Source organism: Mangifera indica, chromosome 2 (genome assembly GCF_011075055.1).
Source record: "Mangifera indica cultivar Alphonso chromosome 2, CATAS_Mindica_2.1, whole genome shotgun sequence".
NCBI lineage: Eukaryota > Viridiplantae > Streptophyta > Magnoliopsida > Sapindales > Anacardiaceae > Mangifera > Mangifera indica.
The window spans coordinates 23,752,796-23,774,339 of record NC_058138.1 but is presented as its reverse complement, the minus strand read 5'-3'; the positions used below and the strand labels follow the sequence as shown (position 1 = coordinate 23,774,339).

At 31.2% G+C, this 21,544-nt stretch overlaps 2 protein-coding genes across 4 annotated transcripts; one reads left to right on the top strand and one right to left on the bottom strand.

The window, feature by feature from the left end:
• Nucleotides 1-8,487: 8,487 nt before the first annotated feature.
• On the bottom strand, nt 8,488-13,858 carry LOC123209491. Of its 3 annotated transcripts, none has more exons than XM_044627565.1 (3): nt 13,745-13,858; nt 11,519-12,331; nt 8,488-10,996 (listed from the first exon to the last, which is right to left on the bottom strand). In XM_044627565.1, exons 2-3 carry the CDS (start codon nt 12,329-12,331, stop codon nt 8,954-8,956), a joined length of 2,856 nt encoding a protein of 951 aa, XP_044483500.1. In that variant the 5' UTR covers nt 13,745-13,858; the 3' UTR covers nt 8,488-8,953. The 3 variants fall into 3 exon arrangements, with proteins under 3 accessions (XP_044483500.1, XP_044483501.1, XP_044483502.1); XM_044627566.1 differs by lacking the exon at nt 13,745-13,858 and adding an exon at nt 13,615-13,738; XM_044627567.1 differs by lacking the exon at nt 13,745-13,858 and adding an exon at nt 13,541-13,594.
• A 5,237-nt stretch (nt 13,859-19,095) lies between these two features.
• Nucleotides 19,096-21,544, top strand: LOC123207893 (probable methyltransferase At1g29790). The gene is made up of 2 exons (XM_044625382.1): nt 19,096-19,507; nt 19,865-21,544. Exon 2 carries the CDS (start codon nt 19,935-19,937, stop codon nt 21,336-21,338), a length of 1,404 nt encoding a protein of 467 aa, XP_044481317.1. The 5' UTR covers nt 19,096-19,507; nt 19,865-19,934; the 3' UTR covers nt 21,339-21,544.

The following is a 21,544-nucleotide window of genomic DNA, read 5'->3' as shown; positions in this document are numbered from 1 at the left end:
CACTTCTATTATATCATCACTTTTCTTAAAAAATGTATTAAATTATACCGGTAATATCATATTATAAGATATACTCACTATATCATCCCAATTTTTAATACACTTTTTGGTACATATTATCTTTCACATATATGATATAGAATCAGATGATAGTAACAACCATGCTATTATTGGGTTGGTCCTATTCAATCCTTCGATTATGAAATTAAACTATACTTGCCAAAAAATTTCAAGTCATCATCCCATAAAACTTTGAAAGAAAATGATTCTATATGTGCATGTTTTTTGTCTTTGGCACTTAAATTTATCATCCTAGCATTGATTCAATTTATTTCTTAGATTAGGGTATATGACAAACGATACAATGTTGTTTGATTAATCCATCATATAGGAATATATATAGGTTCAAAGTATTATACTATCGAAACTCCTTCTCCCTCCCCCTGTCCTCTCTCTCCCCGAGTAGGTTTCGGTTTATAATTTTTAAAAGTCATTTTGATATGTTAAGTAGAGGGCAAATTTTCATCATAAATCTTTAAACTATTATAAGTGATATTAGAGTAGGCTTAGGCTTAAAATGAACAACTACCTTTTAGACCAACAAAAAATATGATAAAATTGAATGACTATAACGAACTTAGGTTATGGATGAGACTTTTAACATAAAGTCTTAATATGTTCAATCCATAAAGAATTTGACAATCTTAAAATATGTTCAAACAAATTTATTTTTATTTTTTATAGAGTAATATTATATTTTTAAATAGTAAAAACTATCATATAAAAATACTTATGTGTTTTTGTTTGATTTAATTATTTATTTTATCTCTAATTTGTAATAATTTAATTATATGATTACGATCTATATCCATCTTTGGTCAACTTTTTATACATAAATAAGTATTATTGATAATAATAAAATGAAATATTACTTTATTAAATATTTTTATTTCAATGATGATTAGAAGGAAATTATATAACACTATCAAATTATCACTTTTTTTATAGAAAGGATTTAGTTTTATTTTTTTATTGAAATTATTAAACTTTCATATTTATTGAAAAAATTAAAATTTTATTATATTTTATTGAAAATATTAAACTAATTGTTTTTTTTTCTAAAACAAAATAATAGAACAACTTTAATTATGTTTATTGGATATTTTTAAAAAATTAATGAATATTTGGAAAATTCAACAAAAAAAAAATTAAATAAAAATTTTAAAAGTGTAATAATTTCAATAAGAAAACAAATTTTGTGATAAAAATTGTAATAATTACGATGCCTCTGGTTATCCTTCTAAACAATCCTGCACTGACAATTTGCTCATAAAATTGTCATTTCACATCGCCATCCAAGTGGAAGGGCATTTTAGGTATTTCGATGAGATTGTGTGGCCCAGAGTGCAGGCGGAGCGCTTCTAGTAGGAATTTGTCTCAATGTGGTGATAATTTCGTAAGTGATTATATTCCGAAAACGCCACTTAAAGTGAGTCCAAATGACGAAACCACCACAGTACGAGCGATGGGGTCACCTGTCACGGGTCGGCATTGACAAAATCCTTTTCGAAAATGACCCGACAATGATACACAAGAATTCTCCTGTTCACGTGCACCTGTTACTTCTCCCTTAATAACTTCGAGGAAATGAGAAACTATTACTTCTAATTATGTAGCTATTTTCGTTGTGTCGATTCCTAATTTAATACATAAATTCATATTAAGAATAAAAAGAATCTCAATTTTTGGACAAATTATTTGGGCACAAGCATCGTTAAACTAAAATTATTTATTTTTTAATATTATCTAATAAATATATTCAACGAACTTATTTAAAATTTTAATTATATTGATATGTCTAATTAATTCTAAGGATTGATTTATGAAGTAGTATTTTGATTAAATCAAATCTAAATTCTAGTTAAAAACATTGGTTTTAAATGACAAATTGAAGGCTTGAGTTTATTTCGTAAATCCAAATTCAAAGCTAAACCTTACAATCTTTGAAAGAGATCAAAAACGCTAACTCTTAGTCGTACAAAAATTAATGAGATACAAAAACATGTTTAATCTTCGATGTTTTTAAAAATTAGTTAGATAAATTTTTATTTCATTTTAAAAAATGATAATCAAGATCATTTTTAATTAATGCAGATAATTTAATAATTGACACGAACACACAAACTAATCCAAATTTATTTATACAAAATCCATTCAAAAAAAACAAAATTTACAACAGTAAGTAAAATATTAATAAAAAATTTAAAAATGACATGGATAATTCAATTATAAAATTCTCAAATTAATTTTTTTCCTTAAATTTAAATCCACAACCCCAAAACCTATCAAGTAAAATAAAACTTATCTAGATAACCAAAATATTAACCGATAAATATCCACGTCAATAAACTAAAATGATCACAATAACGTTTTTAGTAGAAAATATTATCACGTGACTTTTATTTAATATAGTTAAAAGTCAAATAATAATTCAATACATTCCATTAAAATATAGGGAAAATTTTGTTTCTTTAATAAAAGAATTTAAAAATTAAATTCATTCAATAAAAAACACAAAATTCAATCCTTCTATTCAATTCCTTCTATTGTTCTTATATAATACATTTTGAATTAAAATAGTCCAAATTAACTATAAATAAAAATATATATATAAGAAGGAAGATTCGTAGAAGTGAACAAGGTTGGAGATAACTCTGCATGTGAATCTATAACGTTGTCGTAATGCTTTACAGGAAACTTTTCTGTACGTGCATGTGCTATTTTAATTTTCGGACAGTGCAAGATTCTCGTTGGCTTGATGTATTCCATTTTTAAATTTTTAGAAACATTATTCACATGCTTAATTAATTTACCTAGGATTAGAGAGGGAAATAAATAAAATAAAGTAAACAATTGTATTCAGATCAACATAAATTATACAGAAAAAGATCCTATGCAATTTGCTCGTAGATTGAGTAACAAAGATGAGACATCTAAGTAATAAAAAGTGTATAAGTTTGAAATTTGTTGATATCATATTAAAATCAAAATTTTAACTTATTTGATATAATTATTATAGAGTTAATCATTAGACTCGAAATTTTTACATGTTTGAACTAGTCTCAAAAGGACAGTCTGACTCTAATAAGGATTTTTCGTTTAAAAAAAAAAGATATTGGATTGATATCAGAAACATGAGAACAATTTGAAAAAACCATTAAGAAAAGGTGAAAAGATGGAGGTTAATGTCGAAAAACTACTAGAAGACATTCAAAATAAAAGTATAATTTCGTCAAGCCAAGATGTTTGATCTCATTGGTGAGTGAGATTGAGAAGAGATGAAAGATTTTGGATTAGGATTGTTGAATCCATGTTGTGTGGACCTCGACTTGCCGCCTTCGTCTCATTGTCACCTACTCATTCTATCAAGCATAGATGTTTGATGTTGCCGTTAGGTGTTTCCAACTACCAAAAAATGAGAAAAGAAGAGAAAGAAAAATAAAAATGAAAATGGAGAAAAAAGAAAAATATAAAATAATTACAATGAAATTATAATTTGTTTGTACTATTAAAAGTGAAAATTATATTAAACATATTATATTATACAAAATAACAAACATACACCTTAACTATCCAAACTATCATAGCACCTTGACAAATAGGCAGAAAAACGGAATTTTCAAACTTAAAGAATATGAAAGGTCTTTCATAAAAGTTTGGGTGGGCCATAGTCATTTGGACATAATAATATTCCAATCGGCTCACCAATTTGTATTGTGATAGAGACCATTCAATAACAAAGCTAGCTAAAGGCAAGACTACCATATTATTTCTATGTCCACAAAGTTGGATTTTTCTGTATATGCACTTTACATGAGACAGCTGAAACACCAGGGCCTTGCCCCAGTAGCATCAAGAATGGGGATCTCTCTGCATTATTTATTCTCATTTTTGCACTGCTTTGCTAGGGTTAATTTTTTACACTAATTATTAACATTTTTTATCTTTTAATAATTCAAGCTTCAAGCAGAACTGATGCTTTGTGACCTCGTTTTGATGATCAATTTGCTCTGGCTGTTAGGAGATCTTGATGGGAAAACATTGAAATTTATGTGTTAGATACATTGAGCTGAATTCAGACACAATAACAAGAACAAGCATTCCAAGGACTAGAGGAATGATTTCGCTCCTATAATTTGAATCTAACTTTTTTTCCCGAGTCATATAAAAACAAAGGATTGTCAAAAAAGATGAGAGAGAAAAACAAAAAAATGTATACATTCTCTCGCATATTCGTTATTTTTAGGATACCTTGTATGTAATACCGAATAACAATTTCATGGGCATAGGTTTTCCAAATTATCAGACAAAACCATATTAAAAATTTTGTTTCCCTTATACCTTCCTCTTTATTTTACTCATATTACACCATAGCAAACATCAAGATTATAATAGAATCTTATTGGTGTTATGATAATCTAACTTGCAAAAAACTCTAAATTGTATATATTATTTAGGGACAAAAAAATCTCATCTATAATTAATAGTTAATTATGTTGGCAAATTTAGCATCAAGACCAAAATGGGTATTGTTTAATTAAGTTGATAATCCTAATTATAAAATAGATAATGGTGGTTGAGCCACAAGACAATTTTACATTTCTTAAGTACTTTACAAATATATATAAATATAAAAATGTGAACTACTTCATGGACACATGAGCTTGTGCCCACCTGAGATCATCAACATTAAACTTCATATTATATGCTCAAACTTTAATCAACATACAAGCTAATTAAAAAATTTTAAACTCACATCATGATGCAATTGGATAAGGATTTAGTTGAGTCTTGAACGAGATTAATCATATTAATTAATATTATAAACTATGGTATATAGAATTGAATATGTGGGTTCGGAGGTGAATGTCAGACAGTCCAATCTAGACCAATGTTTTCTAAATTTATTGTTCCTAGTTGAACTTATTAATGGATAACATATTTAATCTAGAATTGAATATGTGGGTTCGAAGGTGAGTGTCAAACCAAGACAAATATCTTGTGCAAACCTAAACTAATATGAGCCGATCATAAATGGTAAAATTATCAAGCAAGCCAAACATAAACATGTGATTGAGCGAGCTCGATAAGCCAGAGTTTTAGCTAGTTCAAAACAAGTCGAAAACTAGTCAAACCTTATTCGAGTCTAACTCGGCTCGTTTCTAATTGTATTTATTACAAATGAACATATTTACTAATTAATTGATATATCATTTATTTAAAAAGAAAAGTGTTTAAATGCTAGAGTATTTATTTCCAAGAGAAACTCTATTTAAATTCTTATTTCTAGATAAAATATATTAAATTGTTTAGCAATAAGAAAATTCATAAACCAAACTTATTACAAGTTCATCCAAATTGTTATTGGTCCCCACCCCGACTCGCTCACTAAAAAGTGGGTCTCTGTCCACTAACCAAGCGATAGAGCCTCGTATATGTCATGATTTATGATGATCAATTCCAACATTTGTTGAACCGAATTATATTGATCGTGTTAAATAATTTAATGGAGTTTTTTTTAGATTTAATTATAAACGATATAAGTGAGGATCTATAGATTGTCGGTTTTGATTTACAATAAAAACAATATTAATCTTTTCTAATTAGCCGCCATATATAAAATAATTAAGAATATTTTACTCATGCATATTAATATTTTAATATCAGATAAAACAATAGATTAAAAAAAACTATATATAGTTTTTAAATTCGAAAATTAATGGATAGAATATATGCCAAAATTTGGTGCAATCAAAAAGGTCAAATTTCGATCTTCAGATTTTGACATTTTACTGTTTTTTTTTTTTTTTCCTTCATAAATTGTGACAAATTCAGCATTCAAAGGACACTGCCAATGCATGGCACCCACAAATAATAAATTGAAATAAAAATTAGTTTTCAAAAATAATAAATACAAAGAAACTAATAACTTTCAAATAATGATTGAATAGAGTGAAACTAATTTAATTCAAAGCTCTCAACAAAAGACTGCCTGCCCCCGTTAAAACCAAATGACTCAACTGAACAATTAATTTAAGCGCGAATGCATGGGATCTGCCTGGATCGAAAATCATCCTTGAACGAATAAAACAGCTTTTTTAATAATAGCACTTAAAGAGAGACAAGATTTGTTCATCATTACTGATAAAAATTGCATGCCAAATTTTCAATTACTTATAATTATGTGACATCGAAAGTCAGGCCATTATGATTATCATAATTAATATTATCTTGCAAATTTTGAACAATTTTTTTTTGAAAATTAGAAAAAAAAAAAAGTGCTTTTAGGGTCGAATCACTTTTGCCTGTCATTGGTTTATGCATATTTTGATGGGACTAGGCTAACACTTTTCTCCTTTTATCCCGGGCAAGTGTTGCACCTAATATTGAAATATATATATATACATACAAACAAAATGCCTTGACGGTTTGAGCTAGTTTCAAAAATTTTGGTTTAAGGGTTGGAATCCGACTAGATGAGAGAGCCAAACTATGCCAAGTGGGATTTCTAGTAGAAAGCATTATTTAAGTAATAGTGAATTAAAGTGAACATCAAAAACAAGTTTGTAATAAAAGATATATAGAAGAAAAACCTTTCATATGACAGATACAAATTTATACGATTTGCCTAATAATATATTTGTACAAGAAACCATGTTAATCATTGATATGGCAAATTGGTCATTTGGTTGACAAGTTGTTTGTTTGAAGATGATTCAGTGAGTGACAGTGAATTGGTCCCAATTTGAAGTTGCCTTCTTGATGGAGCCAACAAAACAAAAGTACACACTTGATAAAATTAAAAAGCCTAAGTTGAAAAAGAAGCTTTATGATGCTAACCCTTTTTTCCCTTTTTGAAATTTCCTCCAAACATCATTCATTTCTTTTTTTTCTAAATGAATGGTTAGTGAAAAGAAAGAACTAGAAATACACTAAATTGTTGATGCAATTTAGTGTAAGAAAATAATAAAATCAAGAACGTTTTTATAGTGGTTTAGGTTACTATTTGAGAGTCTAAGTCTACTATTATTTTATTGAGTATCTAATGCTGAATTAGTAGAATAAAAATATGTATATTAAAACTGTTATCAAATTATTTGTCTTTAAATTTTTATACAATTTTTAATTTATAAGATAAAAGATAAGAGTTATATGTATAATACTCAATTTTACTTCTATAAGAAATGGATAATTGCATAACAAAGATATAATATTAAGCTAAAATGAAACTCCAGGGTTATAATAGTGAGTTTTACATGTTAAAAAGATGACAAGGATTGTTAAATCTATTAAATCTCTTTTTTGCTGAGTCTGAAAGAAAGACCCTTCTACCAATATTCTAGACAACTGGCATATAAACCATGTTACCTAATCGCTTCCTTCATGTTCGTTCTACAGGTTTGATTGAGGACCCTGACCTCAATACAAAAAACATGATTTGACAATACCCATCTCATAAAAATTAATTTTTTTTGGGGGGTTTCAAATTAAAGTATGAATGCATGTGACACATGGCACCACCAAGTCAAGTTACAATTGTTAATTTCTTTTATGATAATGGTTAATTATTGCAAATTTTGAAAAAATATAAAAAAATTGGCATATATTATATCTTGTCATGGAGGAAGACAAAAAGAAAAGGGTAAGTCATTATTAATTTGGTAAGGCAAAAGGAGAAAGGACTTACCATGACCAAGCATTTTTATTATTGGCCAGAGGAAAGTAATAATTTGTATTATATTTATATTGTTTTATATGTTCCTAAGGACTTTACAAGTTCACTATATTGCACTTGAAACTGAGTCTCTTTGGCATTTTTTTGGTGTTAAAAAGATAGACACAATGCTAACATGATTTAACAACAGTTTATAGATATGATCCAAAACTAATATAAATTTCAAGAGGAGAAAAAATAGTTTTATTTTTTAAACTTTTGAATCGGGTTTTAGATATTATGTCTAAAAGACTGACATATTAGGTGAATCAAACCCATGTTCATCAGGACTGACATGTTACAATATAATCAATAATGCTTCATATGGAATTGGAATGAAATTGTTCATCAGTGAAAATACCAGATACTGTTTGTAGAGGAGCTCAGCAGCTTCTAAAGAATCAAGGATATATCATCAAAGTAATGGCTTTAATCATTCATAGTTTCAGATTTTTAGGAAGAGAAACATGTCATGGTTCCATTTTCAAGGAACTTCCACTGGCCTATACAAAGCAGTGGGGATATTCTTTGACTTCTTTTTAAATGGACTTCTGCACTATGTTCCAGGTACCATTAAAACTTCCATGAATTACTGAGTTCCAATGATCACCAACCATCTTACTCATATTCTGCATTTCTGCTACCTGGAGGACTCACGAAAGACAATGACTTTATGTACTTTGTGTAATAAGTTCACACACACCACAGCAACATCAGAATCAAGGTGATTGCTTCAATTTCAATTAGAAAGAAATAAGAGGCATCCAGATGGATTACATGTATAACATCTTACTTAAACACACCACATTTTAATGCTAAGTGACGCTTCATATATATGTTTTTCCAAGAGAGAAAAATAAAATAAAGAGACAAAGCTGGTATTCTCTGGCTAAAATGGTTCTTTGCACTGTGACAAGTAACTAGCTTAGGTGGTAAGGATTGTTGCAGGCTAGTATATACATGCTTTTGAAGAGATTTTTTTTTTTTCTGTATCATACTTTGGTGAAAGCATTGATGAGACAGCCGTATGCCGGTGTCTTTCAGTTAGCATTAAAAAACAGAAAGGAAAACTTTCAGAAAGAGAATGGTTGCTCCAGTATTACTCCAAAAGCACCAGCATAGTGTGTCAAGCCCAATAAATGATCTTCAAAGACTGAATTATCAAACTAATAAGCAGCTTTAGGAATTCCTAGTAGAAATGAGACTCCTCTCTTCAATTTGGTCTGCAGGTTTACTAGTGATATCTTTGTTTACAACACAAGTCTCGTTTGCCTCCTCTTTCTTCGAATCCACGATACCTGTGCCAGAACTACTGCGTTGGGATGATCCTTTGACTCTGCTACGTGCCCGGCGGGAAGGTGTTGAGAATGGGATTTCTCGCTTGCAAATTTCCTTGCTTTTCTCTTTCTTATTAGTGCTGAAAAACCCACAAGCAAGGGCTTCCAATGCTTTAGCTGTCAATGGTCGGTTTCTGGTGCTTTGCCTCCTGGGCTCAACATCAACAGCAGTTTTCTGTGTCTCAAGATTATGCTTGTTCTTATGCAAGAATAAACCATCTGCATTCGTACCTTGACTGTCTTCCACCTCCATTTTTACTAGTTCACCAGAGTCCAGTGGAATCTGAGAGAGGTTCAGATCTATTGACAAAGGAATTTGATGGTTCTCATTTTTCACCTGAGACATCTCCTTGCCAAAAGATCTTCTATTGTATATACCTTCACTGCTCACCTCTCCTTGGCTACCTTCTGCTGAACAACTCAATGATGATAACTTCTCTACCAAAGGACTCACTTGAGAAACACCAATGTTGTCAGCATGGGGCAAGTTAGATGCACAACAGGTCTCTACTTTTGACCCCAGGCCAACTGAGAAGTTCTCAATGATACGAGTTGTCTCTGTCTTAGCACAAGCTGTTAACCTCCTCCTTTTAATGAGGGGAGCTGAACTACTTGTATTACCAGATTTTGCTCTTCGACTGAAATGGTGCTTTATAATCCTCTTTGGCATTTTTTCTTCCAACTTATTGGCCTTCTGATCCTGGCAGATCTCCAATTTCTGTGCAGTGTCTGAGTTAAGTGCCTTTTCATTTGAACTAGCACCATCATAATTGTAGATATCAGCAATCTTATCACCATTGAAAAGTGAATTAGAAGCATCTGGCTCAGAATTGAATGGTGCCTCACTTTTATTCATTGAATCATCAGAGGAATTCTCTTCATCTACTCCAGACAAACAGCTCACATGAGAGGAAGTTTTAGATTCAACCGGGCAGTATCTCAATGCTCTCATCTGTGATGATTTTCCTCCATGGACTGAACTAGTGTCCACAACCATAAACTTCATACCAGTATTAAATTTATCCTTACTGTGCTCAGAAATACCGTTTTTCTTCTCTACGTTCAATGGTACATTAGCAGTACCAAGCTTATACTTATCCATGGTATTCTCAAAGTACCCTTTTCTTTCTCTGGATAGACCAGTCATTTTGGAAGAATCTTTAAAATCAACTGGTAAAAATCTCAGTTCTCTCATCTTTGATGATTTTCCTCCATTAATCAAACTGGAATCTACAACCATGAACTTCATACGCTCCGAATTACCATTAGAAGTACGAGGTTTTAGGTAACAATGGGGTTTATGATTTGATGGATCATCCTGATCGGATAAATCTTCTACAACCCACCGGTCTTCTGCATTGCAGCTGCTGACTCTAGCTTCTTCAGCTTCAAGCTCAAGAAGTTTCGGTTCAGATGCAACTTTGTTCAAAATATCACTGACTGAATCAAAGTAATGGTCTCCTTTTACAAGTTTCCTTCTTGAGAACTTCTTAATTCCCGGTATAAGGAAAACCAGATAATCTTTGGAAGTGATGTAACCCTGATTCTTGGGTTGCTCCGAGTGCCATCCTCTTGCAAGCAAACGTGGCCAAACAGCTTCCCAGAAAATATCATTACATCGAGCTTTACTTAGTCGGAAGCCTCCAGTTAAAAACTTGATAATGTCGCCGGATGTAAGTGAGGAACAAGCTTTCCCACATGGCATTTTGGGACAAACAGGAAACACCTGATTGATCTTCACAGGCTCCATTGAAAGGCTTGTGAGATCCTCCCTCCCCTTACCAATGCCTACAGATTCTACAAGTGCACTAAGTCCAACAGTAGCCTTCAAATAGGAGACATAAATGTCAAGTGAAGTTCTTCCCTCTGCAAATGACTTGGAAGCCTGCTAGGAGATTAAAATTAAGATAGAGATTGGAAATTGAAAATCATGTCCGAACAGGAAAAATTAATAAAACTGTGCGTGTACGCAGAAGAGTAATGAGTGTAAGCAAAATCTGATAAAAATGATGACATGAAAAATTAAAATTCTTTGCTCTCCAATGCTGATTTTTCCTATAGATAAAATACCCTCCCAAGTCAGCTTGGAGGAGCGTATGCAAAAGAGTTTGTCATCATGTGTGAAGTTACATGATGTTCTTGTAACCCGTTCTGTAGAAGTAAAGACTTCTCTATTACAGCTCCCTTTTTTAAAATTAAATTTAGTAACTATCTAGCAAGAAATTAGGGGAAAAACTATAGCTGCAAATCAGCACTGAAACAAAACCAAGATGGTTAATTTAGGCATATGTTACAGATATGTAGGCAAGTTTATTAACTGATTTGGAAAAGGATGAATAAAAAGGAGGGTATATGCTTCAATCTCAAATAGACAAATAAATATCCAACATATACACAAATGCAGTACCTCCAGCAAAGAGTTATGAGATTCCTCTGGAACATGGCGAAGCATACGAGATACCAATTCTTGCTGCCTCCACCCAGTAAAAATTTTCCGTCCATATACACATTTCCTACTTCTTGGTTTCCTGCAATCTGACCACCTGTGGTGTTCATTAGACCTATAAAATTTCCCGTAGTAATATGACAAAATATCCCCCATCTCTTTGGTCTCAATGAATCTTTTTATCTGAAAAAGGTTTTTCCCAAATATATATAGACCAAGAAGAAAATTTTCCTTTTCAGCATCACTCCAAGAGTCTCCTAGCAAACCAGGAACTGGAGAATGATCGGTGCATTTACAAAGTCTATCCAAGTCAGACATTCCTGCAATCTTTGCTTCTAAGTTATCTGGCTTTGACTCTTTTCTGGCTTTCAATCTAACACACAACTCTGAATCATTGAGTTTTGGACCTCTCCTCCCTATATTAATTTGGCCCTTTTTGATCTTTTTACATTTGAAAGATTCATCTGTACCAGCTGCATCATCAATATTATTTTCTTCATCATGTAGCCACACAATGGGAATGGGCAAACCCATTAGAAAGGAATGGGAAACATCAAACGTGACATTTGAATCAGTAGGGTTCATTAAAAGCTGAATATACTCAGTTCCTGTTATCATGGGAGGAATATTAACTTGAAATTCATCTCCAATTCGGGGATTTGCCTGCCGATCTCCAAATAAGTCACTTTGATGAGGAGAATCTGGAGGAAATAACTCATGAAGAGATGTTTCTTCAGTGGATTTGCCATTATAATCTGAATGATCTGACTCCATCTGCCAAAACAATATAGACCAAGAAACATAGTCGCGAAAATCAATAACAGCGAGGAAAAGAAGCAGAAATTACCTACACACCAATGACATGACATGCTTAACATTACGTTTGACAGAATACTTGGAATTGTTATGAATCACTGACATTTAAATCAAAGAAAGAAACTACAAGACCACATGAATGAGTAATTAGAGTATGACATGGAAGCACAACCATTTCAATGGTTATAACTTATAACATGTGGCTTAAATCTGAAAGTTTCATGACACAGGGTATATGAATCAAAATCTCCAATGTGTCAAAGATTTCACTCAATTTAGCACAAAATGCATTGAAAAGAACATCAAAATACATAAAAGAAAGATGGCAGCGTTGGGATCCTAGAACAGAGACAGAGTGAGAACTGCGGTGCGCCACTTTCACCATGTATATTAGCATGGTTATCCAAGAATACCAACAAAAGGGCAATGTTGCTGCATCAACACACAACCATGAACTTGCAATGATACAATAAAAATCTCTTCAATTGACTCCACTGTGCAAAAAAGGTAAAAGGGCAGGCCCTTAGGCCTCAACAATTCAGGCACCAAACAAGCCTTTCTCATCCGCCAGAAGCTCCCAAACAAAACAGTAAAACCTAGAAGAAAGAATGATATTCTTTCTGTGCCAAATAGAGAATTAGCTTAATCAATAACCACAAGCATTTTTCCAAAACAACATTGCCAAAACCAAGTGAACCCTCAAACCAAATCCCACAGGAAATACCCACTAATCATCTATTTCAGAGATAAAATTCCCCCAACTATTTTCTCTATACAAGCCAACAAACAGAATCCATAAACACTTGAAGAGGTATAGCACTTAACAAACACAAATACACTGATCCCAGAAAAATCGACATATCTAATATATATAAACCCAAAGAAGAATAGAAAAGGAAACAAAAACATTATGCGAGTTCCAAAATAACCATCCTGTAACAAGATTACCAACCCCAGATCAATTTTCACACAAAACTCACTATCAAACCTCTTAAAATTGTACAAAACCAAGAATCAGAACAACAACAGCAGAAAATCTAACGAAACCAATGACGAACAACAGTAAGCAAAACCTTGATCAAGCTGATAACAAACAGAACAAACACAGTGCATAAAGAAACCACAATGAAGATAAAAACATAATGCAAAAATAATGAAAGACTCAACATCAACAAGCCTCCATTAGAGATAGCTCGAAGTTGAAACGTGAAAAGGTGAAGAAGCAACGTGAAAGACAAGACCTGGATAAATGGGTTTCATTGTTATGCTATGATTTACATCTGTCAACAATCTTTCCACTCAAACATGGACACAGAACAAGAGCATCCGATAAACATAACTAAACGAAACAAAACAAACCAAGTTACTTACTCGGTTAAAAGGAAAGGAAAAAGCTTCGAGTATTGTTGGTGAATTTGCAAGGCTTCAAGAGAGGGAAAATAAGACAAGGCAACAGTGTTATTGCGTTGTGTGTGTGTATATATATATATATAGAAGGCTCTACAGATACAGATTTTTGCGAGACAGAAACTTAGACACGCTTAACATGAAAATTATTTCAAGAATCTTAATGTTAATATTAACTCAAACTACATGTGTAACTTCAATACACCACTGGGATTCTCTCACTTTTTTTTTTCATGCTTGTTTTGATTATATATATCATCCATTGAAATGTTCATTAAAAATAATGATAAATAATTTTGAGACATTAGTTGAGAATTTTCAACTTTATTTGAGTTTTTAAAGAATTTATTTTAGAAAAGTGATTAATTCACTGCAGTAATTTAGAACTAGATAATGTTAGGATGTGAAGTAAATATATAAATTACATTGAAAATTATATTGTTGTATGTAGGGGTAGCTTTGATTCAAGATTGAATCATTGTTCAGTTTAACTCATACTATAACTCTCCTCATTAACTATTCTTTTTCGGCGAGTCTTTTTTTTCTTTCATGATTCTATTTCTTCATTTTCAATAATTCATTTAGATTTGAATAATTTTTATTTTTCTCTAATATTTCAAATTAGTCAAACTTGATTTCAAAAAAGTCATTATGAATTCAAATCGAGGTTCAATAAATCTTTCTTTAGGTTAGATTTAGCTTGAATCTACCTCTAGTTATAAGAGATGATGAAATCAATCGAAAAAGTTATACATAAATAATGTATCTCTAAAGATTAATGACTTATACATACACTAGATGTAGCATATAAAACTTTTGCAATCTTTTATAAGTTGTACTTGTACATATGGGTGAGCCTTTCAATTGTCTCTCCGAAGTAAATGTCCTCTTAATGTTTTAACACCCAAACTAGATGTGGGCTCAATGTGTCAAAGCATTTTGATCCCAATTAACATAATGTTTTAGGGTAATAATACTTTATGTATAAATAATTGGTATTAACAAGTATAAATAAATGAATATATTATTATATAATTAAATAATTTTTAATAAATAATAAATAAATAATTAGATCACTCAATTATACGATAATAACAAAAAGCATATATAAAAGTGTCAATAATTGTAAGGGCAATAAGATGCATTATCCTAAATAATATTTTAGGGCATTAATACTTTATGCATAGACTGTTGGGTATTAACGAGTAAAAATATATTAATGTATCATCATATAATTAATTAATTTAAATTAAATATTAAATATTTAATTAAATTATTTGATCATATGATAATATATCAATTTATTTAGGTAAGTTAATACATAACGATTTGGCATATAAAGAATTGTTAAGATTGAGTAATTTATTATTTCAGAGTACCGTTTATCCAATGAGTGATGCTCTTCCGTTTGGCATTTTGAGTCGTTAAGTTGACTTTGGCTCTTTCTCAAGAAATAGATTTCCCAGTTAAATAATATTAAACTATAAAAAAAATTATAATATTTAAAACTAAATTAATTTATTATCATATAATTAAATAATATTAAATTATAAAAAATTTATATTTATTAAAATTTACCATAAATTCATCTAATAATATTTTAAAATTTCTCTGTAACCATTGTAACGTTGATTAATCAAAAATTAAGTCTAAAATTATGATCACATCCTTCAGGGTAGTGGGAAGAGGCTACTCATTTGATACAATCCATAAATACAATAAGGATTTTTTGTAGAAAATAAAAAAAAAATGTAAATCAAATCTGCTTGCAAGATATTTTGAAAATATAATATTTAATAAAATAACTTTATCAAACTGAGCTGAATCTCCAAATTCAAGGTCAAAATCAAAATTAATTTAATAATCTCCCAACTTGAAATAAAAATAAAAAAGAAAAGAATTTAAAATCATTAAAAAAAGAAAGTAAAATACTGTTTTTTCTCACCCAAGGTTTAGGAAAAGTACAAGAACCCCCCCACACTTGGATTACAAGACTACAAAGACCAACCCAAAAACTTTACTTCATCAACAAAGAAAATACCAACATAGCATAAGAAAAGTAAATGATTATATTATTTATAACTATTTTACTTTTATTTTTGAAATAATCATATTACTTTTGGCTACAGTAGTCAAAAATCTGATTGACTCTAATGTTAAAATCGCATCATAACATATAATTTTCTTGGATTATACAAACTAAAGAGTGAGCCAATATCTCTGTTGGTGTTGGTTTGATCTGCATATAGTAAATCACTTAAAATTATAAGGTATTGTTTGTTTTATCTTATGTTGACCTCACTATTTTGTCCTTAAAAGCATCTTGTAAGGGAGAGAAAGAGACAATCAGTTTATTGATCCAAAACCCTTTATTCTTGTTTGATATAAAATTTTTGACATCAATACAACTCTGAAATCAAGGGGTTTAGAGAGAGCATATGACATTATCTACACAAACGATGTCCTTCTTGATGTTGCATTGATCCAAACATAGCATATCACTTAAAGATGCGATCTAATTTTCATTTTGATTTTTATTGACCTTACAGTTTTATCCTTAAAATGTCTTATAAGAGAGACAAAGACAATGAATATATATTAACTTAAAACCCTCAACTCTTGTTCATTGTGAGATTTTTGAAAATAACAACCAAGTTGCAACAAATGTGACTCATTGCCTACTAGAAAACTAGTTTTTATACAAAGTTTGCAAACTCATGTTCGAGTCTCATAAAGTGCAAAATTTTTAACTTACCAAAAAAAAAAGCCAGTTGTGATCTCACCAAAACACATTTGTCTAGTGTAATTCTAACCGAAATAACATATTCTTTTGTGTGATTTTAACTCTAAAAATATGCGATCTTATAGGATTGTACTTTTTGATGTGATTCAGACCATGTAACACTTGTCTCAATGCGATTCGATAATTTGTGCTAATAATTTTATTTTTTTATTTTTGAAAATTTAAGGTTTAGTGAAATAACATGCATATATGCTCTTCTAGCATTATTTTTTTTTCCCCAAATGAATTGAATTTTGGGTAAATGTTTATAGTTTAAGAATTCAATTGGTGAAAACTTCAATTTCCCCAAATCTTGGGTGGTAGAATAATCTGCGCAAAGAAAAGTCAGAACGTGGTGAGATTGAAGTAAGTTAGTCAGAGGGACTATGAACCGGCATGTGACAAACAAAACTGTACTTAAAAAATAATATAAAATAATTAAAAATGTCATTAAAATTTATTAAAAATTATGCGTTTTTAATTTCATGTTTAACGAGGGATGTAATCAAGAATTTAATCGACATAGAATTAGAATTGTTTTCAATGAATTCTTTTAATAAGTTTATGTTTAATATAACTTATAACTTAATTACTGGAAAAAAAAAACAGTGTTTTGAAACTAAGGATGATAATTAGATATTAAAAATAGGGTTGCTCAGCTCTATCATAATATAAATTGTTCGACCTCTAAGTGTTTTGATTAAATCAAAATTAAGTTTAAAGTTAATAATTAATAATTATTAAGCTAATAAAGTATATGACATGAAATTCTAATAAATGAAAAATGGGTAAAATATAGATGTTTAATTTTTCAGGTCAAAGACACCCGTCTCAAATGAGATATCAGTCATATGCTTGTCTTTAGAAGTCTGAAGCTTTCGAAAATTTTTACTAAATAAATAAGGACACCTGTCCTAAATTAAAAGACGTTTGTCTCTTACTAGAAGACGACAATGCACATTCCCTCTCTAATGCATTTATAAGCAAAATTGGGATGGTCAACAAAGTCAACATATTAGAACGCCTGTCCCTTGCTTGTCCTCTCATGTTTGATGCTCTCTGGAATTTTAAAGAACAAAGTAGGATGCCCATCTCTCAAGTGACGCGTTTCAAGAATTCAACTGTTGGACGACTATTTCAAAGCCGCCAAAGTAGAGATGTGTAAGAGGACACCATCCATTCGAATTTTCGAGGTTAAAACACTTTTTTCACAAAGTTAATAGCTAGTAAAATTATTCTAACGAATCTTTCAAATCTCAAGACTATATAAATAAGTTAGATTGAAGTCAAAATGATTAGAGAACACATCCAAAACATTTAAGAATTTTTATTTCAATCTCTAAGCTCTTAATTTTTCTCCAGAAACTAAAAACTCATATATTAAAGAGAAACACTTGTACACGTTAGTAAAATCAACCTATTAGAGACACATTATACTTGTAAATCTTCTTTCTAATTATACTTGGATAAAATCTCGTATCACTATTATAAAAGGACGCAATTTCAAGTCAACTAGTGTAATCTAAAAGTGATTCAAATGGAAACTTCAAGCCAATTGCTTAAAGAAGTGGACATAGAAGACTTGAGACAAAAAACTCCGAACCACTCTAAATTCTTGAACATTCTCTAAATTCTTTTTCTTTACTTCATACTTTGATTATTTATTTGATTTTTGTTTATGTTATCTTGAGTAAAAATCCAATTTAGTAAATTTGATGTTTGATTTTTTAATAATCATATTCACCTCTTTTTAGGATTAATTCACCATTTAGGATTTTTCATAAATAAAGACGAGGAGAAAGATAAAAACAATCCCCATAAGCAATGACAAGATAAGGTGAGGATATACAAGGCGAGGGCAAGGATAAATATATTCACGCCATGCCTTGTTCTTGTTTTATCCCGTACCCATTTCTAAATTATAATTTATAGAAATATCTATTATGTTTGAAATTATTTATTAAAATGTCATTATTATGATAATATTTAAGAAGAGGGAAATGAACACCGAAGAGGAGAAAATTATTCCTCATCGACAGGGATCTATCACACTCTATGGTGATGAAGATGAGATAACTTACGATTCTTTTTCTTCTTTAACAAGACTTTTATGACGATTTTTCTTTATGTCCAACGATTTTTTTTCTTTAGTAATTTTTTTTATCTAACATTACTAAACGATCAGTTTGAGTGAACCAAGCTTGATCTTGATTTATTTATCATAAATTTTAGCCAAATTCAAGTTAACTTTTGTTCGAAGTTGTCTCCATTTGAATTCATCTCTAAATCCTTAACCAAAAATTAAATTAAAAAAAAAATCATGTAGCGAATGATCATGTCCTCAGGAGTCAAAACCAATCCTTTAGTCCGTTCACCCAACGACTTGCCGGCCCAAAGGGTTTCTTAAACCGACATGTCGTGACAGTCATGGAAATTCAAGTGACATGACGTCCGTTAATTTTCCATATAATTTCAGAAATAAAAAACTTTTAACGGTCGACAACGACACAGTTTCGCCATTGCCGCCGACCCAACTGAGCCAGCTTCACAAAGAATTCATGCATTACTAAAACAGTCAACGCTTCGTTATTCTCATTAAAAAATTTTTGTTTTAATATTTAAATTTACAGTTCGATCTTCTCTTAAATTTTTTCTTTACGAGATTCGTGCAAATTTAAAGCCACTTGATCATCAAGCAAGCTCATTTTACTTGATAAAATATAAACTTTTCTGAGTTTAGAGAGAATAAGCCCAGTAAAACTTCAGCTGGATTTAGTTTTGTATTCGAGTGAAATGCGGAGTCTTTTTGAAGTTTAGGTGAGAGTAAAGAGGATTATTTATATGTTTTGTGAAGGTTTTTGGGGTGTTCTGTTAAGTTGTTGAATTTGCTATGGAAGAGCGATTCAGATTTGTTTTTACACTTCTGTTGGATGATTCTTGTCTGGGTACGTTTAAAATTTTGATTTCCAAGCTTTGCTTTTATGAATTCTGTAGATTTTTTTTTCTATGTTCAGCTTTGTTTCATCTGCTGGGTTAGCGAAAAAACAGTGGAAAATTGTTAACGTAATTCTAGTTTTAGCAAGTTAGATTCAAATATGTGTCATAAAGTCCCTAAAATCAAATTAAAGGGGTAAAATTTTTATTGTTTGTTCATTCTATCTTCATGAGTACTAGTGTATCTTAGCATTAACATTTATTGTTTCATTTTGTCTGTTTTTTGTTTTCTTTTTATCGGTTTGGATGCATATACTGGGATTTGGTTATAGAATTTGGCTCATTTTATATTTTTTCTGCATCAAAAGTCAGCTTTGATTAGGTTGAAACTCTATCAAGTAGAGAAAGAAGCTGCATCTAGCAAAAAGAGAAGTAAAGATGGGGAGATCTTGCTGCCCAAAATGTAGATTGGGAAGAATAATGGGTTGGCTTCAGATTGTGCTTGGAGGTCTTGTTATAATTGTAAGCCTATCGAGTCTCTTCAGGCTTTACTCAGCTGGATTTTTCATGCACAATGAAGATATATGCCGTCATTTTTATGGTGCCACGGAGGTATATGAGGGGTTTGATATTAAGGCATTGAATGATAGAGTTGGGGAAGTACTAAATCGGATGGGTAGCCTGCAAGCGAAGCTGGAAAAAACAGTGCGACAATTGGAGAAGGAGAAAGATTTGGCTAAAACTAGTGTTACAAAACTGGTGTACAAGAGGTTTTTAGAGGAGGAAGTGATTGGGCCTCTTTATGTTGCTCATATTTCTCTTAGACAGATTCGGCTACCTAAGGCTGAAGGGATTAGAAACTCAACAATGAAGGAGGAGCCTTTGATTAATACTTTTGTGACAGAGGAGATTAGGAAGTATATAACCCCGAAAGAGAACAGAGGTGGAAAGGTTAATATATATGGAACCGAAAGGATATACAACACAATAGGGCATGCGTGTGTATGGATGAAGAAAGAATTGGAAGAATACATGGATTATGACATTGGATCTTATTGTAAAGATGATTGGAACATCGCTCAAAAGCTCATGGTTAATGGTTGTGATCCTTTGCCTCGAAGACGATGCTTGACGAGGGCTTCAAAGGTCTACCAGAAGCCATATCCCATTAATGAATCTCTATGGAAACTGCCAGATGGTAGAAATGTAAGATGGGGCCATTATCAGTGCAGAAATTTTGAGTGTTTATCAAGCAAGAATCCTAAACGGGGTTATTCAAAGTGTACTGGATGCTTTGAAATGGATAAGGAAAAGCTTAAATGGGTCAATAACAGTTCAATTCCTATAGATTTCCTGATCAGTGATGTTTTGGGAGTCAAGCCTGGTGAGATAAGGATTGGCCTGGACTTTGGTGTTGGTACAGGTACTTTTGCTGCTAGGATGAGAGAAAAAAATGTAACAATTGTCTCAACTGCCTTAAACCTTGGTGCTCCATTCAGCGAGATGATTGCACTTAGAGGTTTGATTCCTCTTTATGCAACATTGAATCAGCGCCTTCCATTCTTTGACAACACAATGGACTTGATTCACACAACCGGGTTCATGGATGGCTGGATTGATTTATTGTTAATGGATTATATCCTATTCGACTGGGATAGAATATTGAGGCCAGGAGGATTGTTATGGATTGACAGGTTTTTTTGTAATAGAAAGGATCTGGATAATTACATGTATATGTTTCTGCAGTTCAGGTACAAGAAACACAAGTGGGCTATTTCTCCTAAATCCAAGGATGAAGTCTACCTTTCAGCATTGTTAGAGAAACCTCCAAGAGCAATCTGATCAGAGTATGTTCTATTTTTTCTTTTTCGTTTCATATATCAAAATTTGTTGACTCATATAACTTGCTCAGAACTTTGAGAACATATCTTTGTAAGAATACTACTGGTGGAAAATTTTCCTCTTAATTGTAATTCTAAATCTGTCAAGCTTTCTTTGCAGACCAACCCTGTCATCACTCAATAAGAATAATATTACACTTCTGTACA

Bases quoted from the DNA above. Each gene is read 5' to 3' on its own strand.
- LOC123207893 (XM_044625382.1), top strand. From the start codon at position 19,935: ATGGGGAGATCTTGCTGCCCAAAATGTAGATTGGGAAGAATAATGGGT.
- LOC123209491 (XM_044627565.1), bottom strand. From the start codon at position 12,331: ATGGAGTCAGATCATTCAGATTATAATGGCAAATCCACTGAAGAAACA. The intron at 10,997-11,518 runs GTACTGCATTTG...ATCTCCTAGCAG, and splicing joins CTCATAACTCTTTGCTGGAG to GCTTCCAAGTCATTTGCAGA.